The sequence below is a fragment of the Mustela erminea genome, chromosome 4 (genome assembly GCF_009829155.1).
Source record: "Mustela erminea isolate mMusErm1 chromosome 4, mMusErm1.Pri, whole genome shotgun sequence".
Lineage (NCBI taxonomy): Eukaryota > Metazoa > Chordata > Mammalia > Carnivora > Mustelidae > Mustela > Mustela erminea.
Genome location: NC_045617.1, coordinates 147,748,344 through 147,762,562, shown reverse-complemented (window position 1 = coordinate 147,762,562; position 14,219 = coordinate 147,748,344). Strand labels below are relative to the sequence as shown.

Genomic DNA, 14,219 nt, shown 5'->3' with positions numbered 1-14,219 from the left:
AAGTCGAGGGAGCCGGGCCAGGTAGGACCAGAGCTACCAGCGGCCCTACTCCGGCTTCTGGGAACACGGCTCAGCGAGCTCTCCGACTGCACCCCTGGGGTTAAAGGAGATGCTGCCGCGAGTGAAAGGCTTTTCCCAAAGCGCTCTCGCAATTCCAAGGTCTCCAGATTGCCAACGCCGGCTGCGGGGCGCCGGCTGCGCGCAGAAAAAAGTGCCTTCTCCCCGTATGGTTAGTGTCTCCAGGTCTCGTCTAGCTCCTGCTCACCAGAAATAGAGAATTAATCTCGCCGATGAAAAGACAGCACGTCCCGGGGAGGGCTGAGAAGGGAAAGTGCGGAGAAGGGTCCCAGACAGAACGGGCTTCCGCGCGGACGGGCCTGCGGAATCTGCGGGCATCTGCAGTCTCCCATCCTCGCGCTCCCTCGGGCCGCCGGGAGGTGGGGACGCGGCCCCGGGAAGCCCGGGCGCACCCGGCTCGCCTCCGTCGCAGCCAGCAGATGGCTCCCGGGCTCGCGCTCCCTCGCTCCCTCACCCCCGCTCCAGACGCAGGGCCGGGGCGGCGGCGGCGGAGGGAGGCTGCGAGGAGGGGCGCCCGCCTGCCCGCCGCCGCCGCCGCAACCCCCCTCCCCGGGTGCGCCCCGCGCGGGGGCGCGAGCGCCGGGCGCGGGAGGCCGGCCGGGGACCCGTGCGGAGGCCGGCTCTCGCGAGGTGAGGAGGAGCGCAGGAGGCGGCGGAGGAGGAGACGCAGGAGGAGCAGGAGGAGGAGACGCAGGAGGAGTGGAGGAGGAGGAGGCGGAGGAGGGCCCGAGCTGCCCCCGCCCAACCTCAGCCCGGCAGGGGCGCGAGGAAACCCTCGCCCCGCCGCGCCGCTCTCCCCGCCCTCTGCGCTCGCCTTCCGCCTTCACCTAGGGCCGTAGGTGCGGCGCGGCGCGGGGCGGCGGGAGGTGGCCGCGGCCGGAGCAGCGCCGCCGAGAGCCGGGAGCCCCAGCCGCCGCCGCCGGAATCCCCGGGTCTCCGCGCCGCCGCCGGGAACTGCGCGGAGGCGACATGTAGCAGCGGCCGCAGCCGACCCACCTATTTGTAACTCTTTTTTTTTTTGGAGGGGCGGGGGGCGCGGCAAAATTGTATCTCCGCCCTCGCTTTCTTGCCTCCTCCCGGGCGCAAGCCGCATCTGCCTCTAAAAACTGAGGGGCTCGGGGGCGGGCGGGGGGCCGTAAATCAGAGTTGGACCGGCACTGCCCCCGCGCCTGGAGGGCCACCATGACCGAGGAGAGCTCCGAGGTTCCCAGGGAGCTGACAGGTAAGAGTGGCGCGGCCGCGGGCTCGCCGTCTGCCCCGGCGCACCCCTCCCCGCCGCCCCCCTGCCCTCCTCCCGCCTTCCCGCAGGTCCCGCGAAGTCGCGGCGCCCCTCAGGTCGCCGCCGTGCTGGGCGGGGCGCCGGGAACTTTGCTCGCGTCTCGCCGCCGGGAAAGCCCAGTTCGGGGAGGGCGGCCGTGGGGGGCAGCTGAGACCCGGGAGTGCGGGGCTCCTCCCCAGCCGCGACGGGGGTGGGGGCGGTCGCGGTGGGCGGAAGAGGGGGGCGGGTTGCCTCGGACTTGGGAGCTCTGGCGGCGAGGAGCACCGTTTGCAGAGACCAGCCCCCTGCCCCAAACTCGGGGAAGTCGGGGAAAGGCCGGCGTAGGGCCGGGGGGAGGGGGTGGCGAGCGCACAGTGGGTCGTCTCCGGCACCTGCCGGGGGCTCCCCCCATCCCCGGGCGAGGTGCTCCTCCCACACGCAGACTCAGGGGAGGGGGCGCTAGTCGCGAGTGCGGACTGAGCCGGGCGAGGCGTGGCTTCGCCCAGCCCGCCGGGAGCCAAAGGGTTACCGAAGTGACGCACGCTCCGGCCGGCAAACTGAGGGTTAATGTTATGAGTTATTTTAATAATAATTAACCTACCGATTCTCCCCATCCCGAATCTCGGGGAACCTGTGTGCAGTACCCTATGCAAGGTGACCTGTTGTTTGAGCCCTTTGAGGTTTTGTTTTTTTTTTTTTGCTTTTTGTTTGTTTGTTTTGGTGTGGGGGGGCAGGGGGGTTTTATGTCTTGGGGTTTAACTTAATTGCGCGTTGGGTTAAAATGGCAGAGTTAAAATGAGGTGGGGAGGAGCGTTCTGAAAACCCAGCGTTTAAGCGTGTGTGTATGTATAGCACATTGTATTTTAACAAGGTGTGTGTGTCTGCGCGCGCGTTTTGAGCCCTAGGGACGTGTATTCCTTCCTCTCCCATCCTTGGCACACTGCGCAGAAAGGTGCTGTTTAATCCGGGCTGACAGCGAGAGGAAGTTCTGCCTGCCCATTCATCTGCTCTTGAGAAATTTGCCCCTCGGTTTCTGTGTGCTCTTCCATTAGTGACCTAACTGAGCAGGTGACACTTGATGTGAAGAAGCTGTTGCTAGGTTTCTATGAAAGCTTCAGCTTTTGTGAAGTTAAAAAAGACAAAAAACAAAAAACAAAACCACCACCACCACCACCAACACACCAAAAACCCAATCCTAACTTTTCACCCAAATTTAGGGTATGAAGTTACCAGTCCCTTCCCCCACTCTGGCCTCTTCTCTCTCCCCAACCCTGTGGAGTAGGCTTCTGAGATAAAGCATCAGCTGCCTTTGCTCGAGTGAGTGGCCCATCCGGTTCTGGGAGGCTGAGATCTTCCCAGCACCCTACCCGGAAGAGAAAACCAAGGCCCAGAGTCTCTGCAGATCCCTGCGGAGGTCCTGAGAAGGTCTGAGGGGGAGGGCTGGCCTCCCTGGCCGGGTGGGGGGGGGCGGATAAGGATAGCCAAAGAGATGGTCAGATTTTTAACTTAGGTGACCTTGAGCTTGGTAATGAAAACTTTAGGTAGTTACTCAGCCTCAAGAGAGAGGGAAGGGCTGGGAATAAGATACCTGGTTTATGTGAATGGTTCTCAAAATAAATCCTTTGGTATGTTGGAGAATTTGATTTCATCCTTCTCTAGGAATTTGTGTGTTTATTGAGTCTTGCGCAGCTCATATCCTTCAACGAGGTGACGCATGCTTTTGTGACATGCCCGGTCTGATTTTTCTGGGCCTTTAAATGGTCTAATTAGTCTGGGACCAGGGAAATTCCTGCACCTGCGCTTCTCTCATTTCAGGTGTTCAGAGAGTTACACTTAGATCAGTTCAAAATGGCAACTGTGGGAAAACCTCAGTGTATTCCCTTAAGCTAATTACCGAAGACATTAAGAAAATGCAATTTGTTTCTCTCTGATAATAAAATAAATACAGGCTTTTTTTTTAAAGATTTTATTTATTTATTTGACAGACAGAGATCACAAGTAGGCAGAGAAGCAGGCATGTGGGGAGGGCAGGCTCCCTGCTGAGCAGAGCCTATGACCTGAGCCAAAGGCAGAGCCACCCAGGCGCCCCAAAAATACAGGCTTTTTATTAAAAAGTTTAAATGCTAAGAGGAAGGAGAAGACTATCTATCAGCTGTGTTACCACTCTGAGATAGCTAACTTTTAACCTTTTGGTGTTTAACTTTGCCGTCCCTTTCCATGTGGGTATGTTCCCCCCCCCCCAAATTTATTTATTCTAGAGAAAGAGAAAGAGCACAAGGGGGTGAGGCAGAGGGAGAGGGGGAAAGAATACTGAGCAGACTCCACACCCACTGTGGATCCTGACATGGGCTGGTCCCCGCCACCCAAGATCACAGCCCCACCAGAGCCAAAACCTGGAGTAGGGCCGTTCAGCTGACTGCACCATCCAGGCGCCCCGCTTAAGTCTGTTTCTGATGTGACTTTCCCACATGTCTTTTTAGGGGAGGGAGGAGTAGCTTTTATCTGTTTCCAGCTCTGATAGAGAACTCCTAGCGCAGCGAGGCCCCCCCATCCCTTTTCTCCCCAAAGTCCCACCTGGTTGCTGGTTCTGACCCGCCCCTCCCTGCCCGCAAGCCTCACTTTCTCCTGTTTCCATTCTCTTCTCCACGTGGGCCAAGTGCTTCCTTCTCACTCTTCTCTACCTCGGCAGCTCTAAACTTTTGTGGTGGGTTTGATTACCCCTTCATAAACATATTTATGTACTTAACTACATACATACTGCATTTAGCATGGATAATTTAAAACAGAAACTGGAATACATTGCAAATAGAAGTAAAAATTCTATTTTCTTCCCGCAGCTCAGTGGATGGCATTGCACGCTATACTTTGGACTTTGGACTAGCGGTCTGTGTCCCACTCCTTTAAGATTCTGCTCAGGGGTCCCCTCCTCCCTGAAACTTTTGGGAATTTCCTTGTCCATGATCTCATGCTAGTGTGTACGGATTTGCCTAGAGCCATTTGTCCGAGTTGTCTAGATTGTAAGCACCTGTGGGAGGCAGGGGCTGTCTGTGTCCCCGGGCCTGGTTGAACACTTGGCAAACAGGAGCTCTTCCTGTGTCCGTGTATTTCTTGAATATATGAATAAGCCAAGATGATTATAATATAGAATACAGAGCTTTGGGAGTATAGAGGAGGTTGCTATATATATATATATTTTTTTTTTTTTGAAGATTTTATTTATTTGACAGAGCAAGAGTAGGAAAGAGAGAGCACAAGCAGGGGGAACGGCAGGCAGAGGGAGGAGAGCATCCCAGGCCCCGGGGAGCACAACCCGAGCCAAAGGCAGACAGACGTATAACTGACCAAGCCACCCAGGCACCCGAGGTCGCTATATTTTGTAGTAGAATGTAACCAGGAGACTAGCGAAAGGGCATCGCAGGAGAGAGAACAGTACACACAGAATCCTGGGGGTGTACAAGCTGGAGATGATAGCGACGATTGGATTGTTAAGTGTGTGTGCTGAGAAGTTAAACCGAAAAAAATATGGAAGACGTTGAGTGGTCTGCTACAGCGTTGGGCCTTATCCAAAAATGACTGGGCCTTATCCAAAAATGACAGCACCTCAAAGAGCGAGAGCGATGTGATCAGGCCTGTGGATTTTTGAGGGTCCCTTTGGTGAGGGAGGGGACAGAGAGCTGATAGGTGGGACATCGTGAACTTGTCTTGAGATTCTTAGTCCTTGAATGCCGGGTCAAGCCCGGGGGTCGGGAGCTGTTTAGGAGGTGGTTCTAGGAGAGTGGGTGACTGGCTTCCCGTCTGCTAGAAAACAAAATTTCCAGCTTCATTAGTGGCCACAGGAGTGGGAGGAGAGTGAGTCTGATTTGAGACCTGTTCCATTTGGAGCACTCAGTGCCATCCTTCCTGCCACCAGATTTTGAAGTCTCCCCTGCTTCACTCTTGATTCCCGCTTTCTTGTCGCCTTTGACCGCTCTTTGGGTTGTCGGGCTGTGATGCCTCCAGAAGACAGATGGCCAGGATCACCCTTCCCGGGCTAGATTGTCCAGTCTGGTTCTGGTTCTTTGCCATATTCCCCAACTGTGATGTCAGGCACCTGGAAATGGTACTGTTTCTAGGCCACTGTGATGGGCATAGAGGCTGCTGGGGGCCAGAGGTAACCAGCCAAGGGAGGTTACGAATTCTATTGTGCTCTTGGTCTGCATGTAGCACTACCCTCCGTGGTACCGTCTGACGTGGCTCATGTTTTTTCTCGTATGTGCGTCTGTTTGCCCAGCGGGATTACGTCATGCCTTGCGTGAACTGGTATTGTGTCACAGGCTTTTATATTTGCCTCAGCATCTGAGAGCACAAGACAACACACGTAGTAGGTGTTCATTGACTATGTGACCGATAACCGTCAGGCTTGTTAAAACAAGCTAAAAAAAAAAACAAGACAAGCCACAATGATTAAAAACAACCCAGAATACTCCTTCATGTGTTCTCCCCTCTCCAGTGCTTTTTTTCTTATTAATAAAGGAATATAATGAAACTCTTCCCTTCTTTCAGAAAGCATAAAGGATGTTATTGGCAGAAAGATAAAAATTGCAGTGACGAAGAAAGTAAAGTTGGAAGTCAAGGGAGACAAAGTTGAAAACAAAGTGCTGGTAAGTATTCTTGTTTCTTAAAATGTTTGGAAGTGAAAGTGTTTTTCCTCTTCATTGTTTTGATTGCTTCATTTCCATGCAACTCAAGTGCTGTGTTTCGTATTTTGCTGGAAAGTTCCAAGGGCCATTTTGTCCTGGATTAACTGGAATGTCTGCCCATTGAAAGGTAACAGTAGGATATTAACATTTTCGAGATTGAAGTTATTTCTTAAAATTGTCTCAGTCATCCACACTGAGGTCCTCTCCTACAGCCGGTTTTCAGAGTATTCAATTTTGATATGAAATGGACTTTATAGTTATCTTTGCTGTGGCTGATTTTATGATTTCATTTGTGAGGACTTAGGGAGGAGGTTAAAGAATTCATCTCGCCTTGGTTTAACTGTGTAACTAAATGTTCTCAGATGTTACATCTGAGTCCGCCTCCAGGGGAAAAAGATACCTTGTATCTTTGTTGTTTCACGGGGACATTTGGTGTTTTAAAGGGAAATGCTTGATGCAGGCAGTATCTGCTAGTGTTGACATCGGACTTGGGGTCCTCCCAGCATGTGGGGGAGCTGCCGGGGGCCCAGGAGTTGGACCACGTTGGGCACAGAGTTGGGGAGGCCATTTTAGTGACTGGACTGTAGCTTTAGAGAAGTGAAGAGCCCTTTGTGGTGTTTTTGGCTTCTTGGTTGAGGTTGTGGCAAACCTAGATTTAGTCTTGGGGGAATACATGCTATTTATGTTTTCAGGTTGGAGAGAATATTCTGTTTATCTTTTTTTTTTTTTTTTAATTTTATTTACTTATTTGACAGACAGAAATCACAAGTAGGCAGAGAGGCAGATAGAGAGGGGGAAGCAGGCTCCCTACTGAGCAGAAAGCCCGATGCAGGCCTCGATCCCAGGACTCTGAGATCATGACCTGAGCTGAAGGCAGAGGCTTTAAACCACTGAGCCACCCAGGCGCCCTGTTTATCTTTTTATCAGTGGAAATTTTCAAGCATATGCAGAAGTAGAGATTAACGTACTGAACCCCATGTATGTTCATCTAGCTTCAACAGGTTTTCATGTTTCACCGATATTGTTGGTTTCCCCACAAGCCCCCCTAATCCCCCAGGGTATTTTAAAACAAATTCCGAGCACCTGTCATTGAAAGAGAATCTTTTGAGTATTCTGTTTCTTCAGTTGAATTTGCTGCAGAATCACAAGTGTCTTTCTGATCACGTCTGTCTTGAGAATCTTTCAGAATATCTGGCTGCCTTCCCCGGTAGATGGGAGGATTATGCTGTTGGTGGCCGCTGTCTCTTTCTCTGTGGTCTGTGTGTCCAAGGCAGAACAGCAGAGGACTTGAAGTGGGGAAACTTGACGGAGGGGCTTTGGCCCGGCGACAGAGTGTGTTCATGTAGCCTGCCTTGTTAGGGTGACCAAGAGCAGAAGCAATGGGTGCCATCAATCTGATTTATTTTGCTTTACTAAAGAGTGAATTTCCTTAGCATATATGTTACTTAATGTTATAGGATAGTGGTGTCTTGGGGAGGTGGCAGTGGAGAGAGAAGACATTTTGTTTCTGCTATTTAAAGCCAGTCTTTACATGGATGGATCCACTTTTGTCCAACTCAGTTGTCCTTGTCAAGCAGCATTCGCTACGACGGTCTGACCCGATGCGTGGTATTATTTGGTGTGGACCCTCTTCATCGTGCTAGGAATGAGCCCATGTTATGAGTGAAATCTATAACGTGAAAATAACAAAGACAAATTTAAATGTCCAGTATAACAAAATCAGCACCATTTACGAATACTTACGATTAGTACTTAATGTTAAGGACTGCCCTGTATGCCCCATCCCCCCAACGCCCCACACATCTCAACATAAGCTGGAGTTAAGGTTGTCCCCAAATTATCCACATCTTTGCATGTAAGCATTTATTTCCCCAAATCTGGAACCTAAGTGGTTTCTGATCGTTTTGGCGTAAACTTGTTTTTGGCTGTTCCTTATATGCGTAGACAGGAATTATTAATTGAAATACTCAAGAGTCTGCCAATCTTTTTTTTTTTTTTTTTTTTTTTTGTAAAGATTTTATTTATTTATTTGGCAGACAGATCACAAGTAGGCAAAGAGGCAGGCATAGAGAGAAAGAGAGAGGAGGAAGCAGACTCCCTGCTGAGCAGAGAGCTCAATGCGGGGCTCAATCCCAGGACCCTGAGCGGAAGGCAGAAGCTTTAACCCCCTGAGCCACCCGGGCGCCCCAGAGTCTGACAATCTTAATAGAAATATTCAGGTTGGAGCAAGGTGGTCCGTGACAAACTGACCTTCACGTTGTGTTTTTGGAGTTTCTGGATCGAGAGAATTTGTTCCTGAAATGAAAACACTGGGGGAATCTCTTTATAATGTTCACTTCTGACTTTCTGTGGCTCTCAGTCTGCTAAATTGGTCATAAATGAATTGGCTTAGTACCTTCAGTATATCTTGTTGGGATTTTACTTCCTTTCCCACAGTGTCTGTTCTTACCGGCCTTCCTTCTCCTAAGGCTGGGAGTGTGTGATTTTCTCGTGTCGTTCCTTCTCTTTACAGTTGGAGACTTGATACGATTTCTAGCTTATCTTTTGTGGAGGGTTTATCTTCATCTTCCTCTTTCTCCTGGTCATAATAGCTAATAGTTACTGGACATTGACCGAGGGCTAGGCTCTGTGCTCAACGCTTAATTAGCATTACCTTATTCAGTCCCGCAGCAACTCTGTGTATGTCTCGGCTCAGACTGGGACAGGCCAGATACGCCGCTTCAGGTCATTTACTAGTTAATGACAGAGCTGGAATTTGAACCCAGATCTGCCTCACTCAGACCGTATCTTGTTTCACCATTATTTATTTTTTTTTAAGATTTTATTTACTTATTTGAGAGAGAGAGAGAGAGATAGAGCTCAGAGTGGGGGAGGGGCTGAGGGAGAGGGAGAAGCAGACTCCCCGCTGAGCAGAGAGCCTGAGGCTGGGCTCCATCCCAGGACCCTGGCATCATGACCTGAGCCAGAGGCAGACGCTTAAAGACCGAGCCGGCCAGGTGTCCCTGCTTCATCGTTATTCTCAAAATAAAGAAAATGTCCTTTGGCTTGTTGTTCACTCTTTCATTCAATGATCAGGAAGATTTGGGCCTTGGGAGGATCAGGAATCCTCGTGTTTATTTGGTGGATTGATGGACTTATACACAATTTCCAACCGACTGAGCACGTCCTGGGCACCATGCCGAGGGCAGGTATGAGACTTCACATATCCAGAGCCCGCAGTCTCTCTGGGGAGGGAGACATGTCAGGGGGCCGTGCTCTCAGCCGGGCTGTGAGCAGGACGACTGGGGGGCTGTCATCACAGCGTGTCCCAGACTCAGACTCAGGCTGGCGCATCAGGGAAGAGTTCTAGAAGGAAGGGAACCCTAAGCTGACACTGGGAGGCTGAGTGGGAGTTGCCAAGGGGAGAGAGTAGAGACGCGTTGTGGACCCAGGGAACAGAGCAAGCCTGGAAGCTGGGCCGGGTTTAGAGAAGCAGAAGCCACTGCAGAAGCAGGACTGGAGCAGGTGCCTTGTGGAGAGACCAGGCACAGCGGGGATACCTTCCCTTGCCATTGGGGTATCAGGTGCGACAGGGACGGGTTCAAGGGGTCTCACCACCTGTTTCTAATAACCTTGACGTGAACTTTATCCTCTGGTGTCCAGGGACGCAGCAGAGCTCAGACGTGAGGAAGCTGGGCCTTGCAGTCTCAGTGCAGCCCAGCCGCTTTGTAACACTGTGAAGCCTCCGTTCCTTTCTCTAATGGGACAGGTGTGCAACAGGAGCTGTTTGTTCCCGGCTGCCTTGAAGATTAACGAGGCTACGTTTTAACACGCTTGGTGCAGGGCCCAGCACAAGATAAACAGCCACCAAATGATAAAGCAAGAGGAACCCAGAAACCCTGCCTTGTTTCCTCAGTGGCACCGAAAATGCCACTCCTGATGCCCGAGCATCTCCTACCTTTATCGAGAGGTTGGGCTCAGTTCACCGTAAGGCCAAGGGGAATATTTATAGCTCCGTCTCCTTTTCAGCAGGATAGAGTGCAACTGATCAGATCTGAAATTCTGCAGGTAGGACTCTGCTCCCATGGGATCAGGAATGCTGGGATGTGCGGGGGGTAGAGAGATCTGTGATACGTTTGGCAATCAGGGTGTTAGGGATAAACGAGTGTCTTTACCGCCTGGCTTTTTGGAGCCATTACTGCATCTATGGGCATGGGTGGTTCCTAAGCATGAGCTGGAGCGTGCTGTCTTTCTCGATCTTATTTGGTCAGAGACCCTAATAACTATAGGTTAGGAAACCAGGGGGGAACAGACCTGAGGTGGAGCCTCTGGGGACAATTAAAGGGAAGATAGAAGAGGTTGGAACGGGCTGTTCGTCCTTAGGATGGCTCTCCTAGGGTATGGTCCCTGGGCGCTGGACTTTTTATCCAAGTGGCAGGCAGGTTCACAGAAGATATTGTCGTCTGTTTGTGTAATTCCTTCTCTCTTGTCTGTAGGGCATGTCATCGGGAAGAGATGCTGTCTTTGACTCTTACTCCATTTTCTCATTTGCTTGTTGAATCTTAAGCCAATTTTTGTAGTTCCTGGACTTGATTTTTATTTATTTATTGAAATATTTTGTTTATTTATGTGAGAGAGAGTGAAGGAGAGTGAGTACAAGTTGGGGGAGCATCAGAGAGAGAGGGAGAAGCAGACTCCCCACTGAGCAGGGAGCCCGATGCGGAGCTGGATCCCAGGACCCTGGGATCGTGCCCTGAGCCGAAGGCAGATGCTTAACGGACTGAGCCACCCAGGTGGCCCGGTACCTTGACTTTTAAAACTGTTTTAATTAGTGCATTTTTTATTTCTTTCTTTTTTTTTTTAAAGATTTTATTTATTTATTTGACAGAGAGAAATCACAAGTAGATGGAGAAGCAGGCAGAGAGAGAGAGAGAGGGAAGCAGGCTCCCTGCTGAGCAGAGAGCCCGATGCGGGACTCGATCCCAGGACCCTGAGATCATGACCTGAGCCGAAGGCAGCGGCTTAACCCACTGCGCCACCCAGGCGCCCCTAATTAGTGCATTTTTTAAATCAAGCTTTTCAGTTTGGGATCACTGTATAGATTTACATGCGGTTGTAAAAAGTCACACAGATAAAGTACCCTTTATCCAGCTTCTCCTGTCTTGCAAAATCAACGTGTGATACCACGTTCAAGATTCTGCCGTTGATGCTGTACGATGCTGAACATTCCCACCATCGCAAGGATTCCTCCTCCTGCCTCTCTGAGCCACACCCATATACCCCCTTCTCGGACCCCTGGTTGCTGCTAATGTGTTCTTTGTTTTTAAAATTTTGTTCCTTCAAAAAAATGTTATGTAAATGTAATCACGCAGTATATATATGCCTTTTGGTTTTTTTTTTTTTTTCCCCACCTGAGATAATTTCCTAGACATTCCTCCAGGATGTTGCATGTAGCCATCGTGTACCCCGGACCCCCACTGGGGATGATTCCATGGTCTGGATGTCCACTCCTCCAGATGGACCTGTGAGTGGTTTTCTGTTGATGGATCTGTGGGTGGTTTTCTGTTTTGGGGTTATTTGGGGTTATTAGAATAGAACTGAGATTGATACAAAGTTACAGACTTGGGTGTGAACATGCGTCTTCCTGATGAATGGCGAGGAGTGCAATTGCGGGTCTGTATTGGAATTGCCTGTTTAATTTTAGAAGAAGCTGTCAGCTGTTTTCCAGAGTGACTCTACCACGGGCTAGTCCTACCAGTGACATGTGAATAATCCCGTCTCTCTGAGTCTTTGACAGCATTTGGTATTGCCTGGACATTCTATTTCTCTTTCTCTTTCTTTTTCCTTTCCTTTCCTTTTGAGGATAATGGTTGAAAGACAGATTCTGTCAGGAGGAAACAGGGTCCCGGGTACCTGCTCCCACCCACGCTCTGGTGTTGCTGGCCTGGGGGCAAGGAATGTGGTCTCCTCTCTCCTGGTGGTGGTTCTGAAGCATGTGCAAAGGTCATCCCTGGTCTCAGCTTCATTTTTTTTCTGTTCCGTTTTGGAATTCGGGCTCTATCATCTTTGCCAGCCCCTGGTTCTTCCACACCCTTCATCAAGTGGGCCCGCAGGAGGAAAGCAGGACTGCCTTTCTTCCCAGACTGAGGAGGCTGGAGAAACGGAGTCTCTTGGAAACAGTTCATCCATTGTTCATTTATTTCCTTTTTGCAGAGTTTCTCCAGAATCTCTTTAATGCATTTTTAAAAAATTTGACTATGGATTTGTAACTTTTGAGTCTCTTAATTAGGTTTGGTTAGAATTACTGTCAACTAATATTAAAAATGTTAAAAGGTATAAGGATGTTAGTTTCGGGGAGGCATATCCCTAAAATATTTTGGTGGCGGTGCTGTCTTCCATTAACTCAAAATATAAACTCTACAACCACCTGTTTATTTTAAAAAGACATTCAGAGGGGGACTATCTCTCACCTAAAAGTTTTGCAGGTATCTGGTCCACTTAGTTGTGAAGGATTTTAAATCTCAGATATTCTCAGATCTGGAAAGCATTGTGCTTTGAGACAAGGCCACATTTATGTCATGTGGCCAGTCTGTGTAACATTTTCCTGATTTCCTGGCCCCTCGTGCCTGACTCGGACCAGCAATACGGCCCGTGGCACTGTTGCTTCTTAGACAAATAGCCGATCTGGAGTTGGTGTTTTGCACCTCTGTTCAGGCAACACCTGCCTTGGTCAATGGTGTCCAGACTTTTTTTTTTTTTTTTAAACTACTATTACCTTTATAAAGCACATTAATTTTCCAGGGATCCCATAAAGTAGACCTACTTTAGGACTCTGTTTTGCACATTTATAGTTGAATCCAAAATAAGATAAACCCGATCAGTGACCGCAGCGAGGCTGTTGTGATGAGCGTGAACTAGAACTACAAGGGGAGACTGGACTTTTTTTTGGCTGCGCAGTATAGAGAGACTCCCTGTTCACCAGTGAAGTGGTACAAATATCACAGCTTTTAAAATAGCTGCTTCTGCAGTCTTGGGATGTTCTCCAAGTCGATATGGCAGGAACAGCTTTCTTCTGAGTCCTGTACGAACGTACTTTGTGCTGACAGCACAGCGTACCTCTAATATGTTAAACCGGGTGCAACACGTCAGACCGCGCACATGTGTTTCCAGTAATTATGGTAAATGGGGGGACAAAGTTCATGTTCGATGTCTGGGTGTGGTGGGGACCTCTGCAGAACATCGGGAAGATCATTGTCCCAGGTCTTTGGCTCACTTGTCTTTGTGGGAGGCTTTTGTGTGCTCGTTGTTGGGTAATTAGAACAGTTCCCTTTGTGGTACCCTTAGGAGTCTCAACTTTTAAGGATCACTTACAATTCAGTGCTTAGGTAATTTTCAGAGCACCTGGGTGAAGTTACCCGACTCGAGAAAAGTGAGCTTCAGAAAACACCCACAACACTGACACGATCGTCAGAGCACCCGTTGTTGCCAAGGGGCCTGGCAAAAGTCCTGGGAAATTCAAAATAAGTCCACTTTGAAGTGTTCCAGACTTTACCCGACCCAGGGCTGGAGCCGGCGCCCACTGATCTCTGGGTAGGACGCTGGAGGCCGGCTCTGGCTCCAGGCGTCTGTTTCCAGAAGGCAGCTCCGGCCATCGTGCACCTGTTACCCGAGACGCATTTACGTCCTACTCTGTCATCTGCAGCTGCCCCCGTTTCTGCTGTAGTTAGGGCAGGAGAGTCCGATGACCTTGGGCACAAGCCCTCCGACATTTATCAGCCTTGGTGTAACTTTTCATTGTTCTTAAAAAGATACTCTTTCCAGCCTCTGGGATTTGGCCACCCTGGGAGGAGAGAGTGTTCAGGCCCGCCCTGGAGAGGCACGGGAGGCAGGGCTGTGAAAGGGGCACGGTGGAAACCGACCAGCCGGGAGGTCTACAGAGAGTATGGAATGAATAGGGAGAACTCTTTTTTCAGAGTTACAGAGAAAACAAAGACTTTAGTGAAGGGTTACTGTCAACTCTTGCATTTCATTGGAAACACTGTTACTATCTATTGTTAAAGTAGATTGAAAAGTGCAACTTTATCAAGTCCGTTGAAGGTTCCATGATTCTGCCTCTCCGCCTCGGTCGCCCTCCCCTTTCTCAAATGTGTGTTCTCTTTTGAAAGAATTCGGTTTGGTGTATGTAGGGCGTGTTGTCTAAATCTTGGTAACCGTGCCCTATTTCT

At 50.0% G+C, this 14,219-nt stretch overlaps 1 protein-coding gene across 1 annotated transcript in view; it reads left to right on the top strand.

Annotated features, from left to right (window-relative positions):
• Positions 1-918: 918 nt before the first annotated feature.
• Positions 919-14,219, top strand: part of CARMIL1 (capping protein regulator and myosin 1 linker 1) — a 300,014-nt gene continuing 286,713 nt past the window's right edge. Inside the window, exons 1-2 of the mRNA XM_032341268.1 lie at positions 919-1,300; positions 5,879-5,976. Of these exons, the coding sequence (XP_032197159.1) occupies positions 1,261-1,300; positions 5,879-5,976 (138 nt within the window). The 5' untranslated portion in view covers positions 919-1,260. The remainder of the gene's footprint in view (positions 1,301-5,878; positions 5,977-14,219) is intronic.